Source organism: Branchiostoma floridae, chromosome 15 (genome assembly GCF_000003815.2).
Source record: "Branchiostoma floridae strain S238N-H82 chromosome 15, Bfl_VNyyK, whole genome shotgun sequence".
In the NCBI taxonomy this organism is placed as follows: Eukaryota; Metazoa; Chordata; class Leptocardii; order Amphioxiformes; family Branchiostomatidae; genus Branchiostoma; species Branchiostoma floridae.
The window spans coordinates 20776956-20781178 of NC_049993.1; the positions used below are offsets into that span (position 1 = coordinate 20776956).

At 41.1% G+C, this 4223-nt stretch overlaps 1 protein-coding gene across 1 annotated transcript; it reads left to right on the top strand.

Moving 5' to 3' along the window:
- The first annotated feature begins 232 nt into the window (after positions 1-232).
- Positions 233-2344, top strand: LOC118431659 (carboxypeptidase N subunit 2-like). Its single transcript, XM_035842901.1, has 2 exons — positions 233-291; positions 937-2344. Exon 2 carries the CDS (start codon positions 950-952, stop codon positions 2342-2344), a length of 1395 nt encoding a protein of 464 aa, XP_035698794.1. The 5' UTR covers positions 233-291; positions 937-949.
- Positions 2345-4223: the final 1879 nt, after the last annotated feature.

Consider the following 4223-nt stretch of genomic DNA (forward strand, 5'->3'; position numbering starts at 1 on the left):
GCATTACTTATTGAACGCCCCTCGTAGTTCCTACCATTGCTTTCTTACAACATCACAGTGACTGCTACTGTTAGATACAAAATATCTTGAAATGTTTCCCAATTTTCTCCAAACTTTTCAGACTGCTTACTCATACTTTCTCTAATATTTTAGATATATTTTATGGGTAATAATTGTTTTATGGGTCTTTCAACTACGTGGCTTAACATGCCTTCGTTTTTTTTGCAGACGCCAATTCCTTACCTTGGACCACTGTAAAAATCGAAACTTCTTACGTCAATCTTCATCAAGGTTAGTTCAAATACCAATAGTTATCAGGGATTAGGATTCCACCTTTTCTCTTCGTTGCTCATTAGAAATACTCCCATAAAAGAAATATCACAGTAAGAAATATCACAGGAGTTTTGAGATCTCTGAATGAAACTGAGTGAATCAAGATTTAGACCACCCCCAGGCACTGTTTTCATCTTCATGCTACATGATTGTATTCTTCCAGTTAAGCATGGTCTTTTTTTGGCGACACCTCAGTGGTGGAGATACTTTTTACAGTATCTTGATCGCCCTAGAACATTTGTAAAATTTCAAGAATGTGTCCCATAGAGAATTGATTTTTTTTCAATACCTTAACAACTTAAGGGCTCTAAACATATATCTTTTGCGTTGTCATTTTTACAGGCCGACACCAACACAACATAGTACATGTACATGCATTAAAATTTGCTTTGTTTAAATTTTGTAGTAACTAGGTAAGGAGGTATTTGCAATATTTCAGGCCCACTGTGGGCACACAGGGTGCATTACTAACTGTTAAAACACTTCTGAAATGAAACACAGTCAAAGTGGAAACAATTTGTTTTGAAACTGGGGCTAGTGAAAAATAGTGTTACCAACACAGGTGAACTGTTCATGCTAATATGTCCTTTCTCGGTTGTATAGGCTACACCCCAGTATGTCCGACAAAGTGAGGAGGCTGCTGGTTCTTCTGCTGATCATCCTGAAGGAAGCTGGACCGACCGCAGCACAGGACTGCAGCAGCAGCAGCTGTTTATCATCAATCTGTGACTGCAGCAACAGATTGCCTGGTCTTACCAGTGTTCCTCAGGACCTGCCTACAAACATCACTTGGCTTGACTTACGGGGCAACGCCATCACAACCTTAAGTCAGTCTGATTTCTCAATTTACAAGAGCTTGACAAGCTTAGATTTTGGTTCCAATCAGATCTCCATGCTCCAGAACAAAACATTCCACAACTTAACCAGCCTAACTCACCTGTACGTTAACAAAAACCAAATAACCTCTCTCCCAGCTGACATGCTGGTTGGACTTGGTGACCTGCGGTCATTGGATCTTGATGACAACCAGTTATCTAGTCTCCCAGCCGACATATTTTTGGGACTCGGTAACCTCGAGACATTGGGCCTTTACAATAACCAGTTGACTCATGTAAGGGCGAACACATTTGCCGGACTTGGTAACCTACAGAATTTACATCTTTCCCAGAACCTGTTGACTAATATTCCAGCTAACATATTTGCTGGACTTGGTAAACTACAGACCTTGCATCTAGACCGAAACATGTTAACTAATCTCCCAACTGCCATATTTGCAGGACTAGGCAACCTGAACCAGTTGTTTCTTTTCGAAAATCAGTTTACTACTCTCCCAGCTGACATATTTGTCGGACTTGGTAATCTTCAGGACTTGCGTCTTTCCCAGAACAAGTTGTCTAGTCTGCCAGTTGACATATTTGCAGGACTTGGTAACTTAAAGACACTTGTCTTAGGTGGGAATGGCATACGCAATATCGAGGCAGGCACCTTCTGTGGAACAACAAAACTTCATTATCTATACCTTGGTAACAACAAAATTAAGACCATCACAGCCGGCACATTTCAGAGTCTCCGTCAGCTTCAAACGCTCCATCTCTTCAGTAATAACATGAACACCTTTCCGTTAGAACCCTTGTCAAATCTTTCTTCAGTGTCTAATCTTAGATTAGATCTTAATCAAATGGAGACACTTCCAGCTATGGCCTATGACATACTGGCTTCCATTCTGACTGTTAGAATTGAGAACAACCCCTGGCAGTGTGACTGTAGCATGCTTCCCTTTAGACAGAGGATGAACGGGTCCTACTTATTTGAAAACCAGATCAGATGTGCTGGACCTGGTACCCTTACAGGGCAACTCTTACGGGATTTAAATCCTGAAGACCTCATCTGTGATCATAAAGAGATAGAAAGCAGTGCTGGCCCTACCGGCGATGGCATCGCCCTGCCTACAGCCCTTCTTGCTGTGCTGTGTGCTTTTCTTGGGCTATGCATGAATCCACTCTTGCCTTGACGGTATGTGCATTTCTACAAGCCACAGGCATGTCCGTGGTACATGTGTAATAGCTGGATAAGGCTACACACAGTGCAACAAATGGCAAACATAAACAGTCAATCCAAAACATCACACACTAATCAAACCCTAGTTAGGAATGCCTAGACACCACAACGGCTGCAAACATGTCTAATATGCAGTGTACATGTGGCAGTCACATTATGTGGCATTCTGGATAAATTGTCCATGTAACAAAAACGTCTAAAATATTAACCACCTTTTTTCAAGTTATTCCACTCATTTAAAGATCAAAGGAAGTTCTGTTGAGTGATAGGGCACTAAACTTTTTTTAGTTTATGATACAACAAGACTGTGCTATTGGTTCATAGATTATAGCATGGCACAATTTTCTCATTACCAACTTGATAAAAAGGGGTTTTCAGCCTAAAACACATTCACTGATTGCACAAGCCATCGTAGCCTCCCTTGACCTATTCCAATATGGCAACAAGAAGCTCCTCCGACCTTGAAATGAGCGGAATAACTTAAAAAAAAAACACTGGCAAATCCTTAGGTATTGCTGTCTTTTAAGTTTCTAGTAAACTAATTGATTACTACCTGTTGCGTATAGTTTTAATATAGTACCAAAGTTCACCGTTATAAGATCCGCTGAAATTAAGTTCTTAGTGCAAACTCCACTGTAGCATTTTATATCAGTGTTTATGAAATTGATTGTTACGATATAATAATGTCAGTTATGGATACTCTGATATACTTTAAACTTAGTGAGATTATATACTATTGTACAGAAAACTAGTTGAAGCTACGTGTATATTTCTAGTGAAATGACTTGCTTGCGTCACATAGAATTATAGGTAACAGCACTGACAGTTAGTAATTGAAATTGAAATAGACGAAGGACTGACATCTTTTCACAAGTGCATCTTACTTATGCTTTAGTTATTAATGGATATGTTTGTTTTAGTTTGTGTTGTTGTCTGTATTGGGCAGCCAACACCAGTCTTGCTTCCAGGTTGACCTCTGTAATGTACTGTTATATTTTCAATAAATGGTAAATAATGAGGACATTTCAACTGTGTCAGCCAAGTGGTGTCCAGCCTCTGTGTACATGTGGAGCTGGTGTGCTACTCTATGGGTCAGATGTAGAGTTAAAAGTGACCAGGCCATAGGTGAACATGCATGTCCATGGTTCAGAACACCATCCACACACAAGTAAACACACCTGTCCCAGGTGCTGAACACTATCCACACACAGGTAAACACCCCTGTCCCTGGTGCTGAACACCATCCACACACAGGTAAACACACCTGTCCCTGGTGCTGAACACCATACACACACAGGTAAACACACCTGTCCCTGGTGCTGAACACCATACACACACAGGTAAACACACCTGTCCCTGGTGCTGAACACCATCCACACACAGTTAAACACACCTGTCCCTGGTGCTGAACACCATCCACACACAGGTAAACACACCTGTCCCTGGCGCTGAACACCATTCACACACAGTTAAACACACCTGTCCCTGGTGCTGAACACCATCCACACACAGGTAAACACACCTGTCCTTGGTGCTGAACACCATCCACACACAGGTAAACACAAGCTTTATAATATGTCAGTATGTCAGTTTGTAGTTTTAGTTCAACAATATACAGTATACTGCTGTTCCAAAATCGGGCAGTTCGAGCTCTTGTGTCAACTTTATTGCAAGATGGCTATTGTTGTACTATTCAGGGAGGTTGTTCTATTATAGCTAATTACAGTTTAATGGCCAGCCATTGTACTGCCATGTCACAATGTCAATACGCACAAGGAGATAACCATCTTCAGGGCCAGCCAAGTTGACAAGTAACCATGGCAACTGAATAA

Coding starts and splice junctions, on each gene's coding strand:
- LOC118431659 (XM_035842901.1), top strand. CDS start 950: ATGTCCGACAAAGTGAGGAGGCTGCTGGTTCTTCTGCTGATCATCCTG.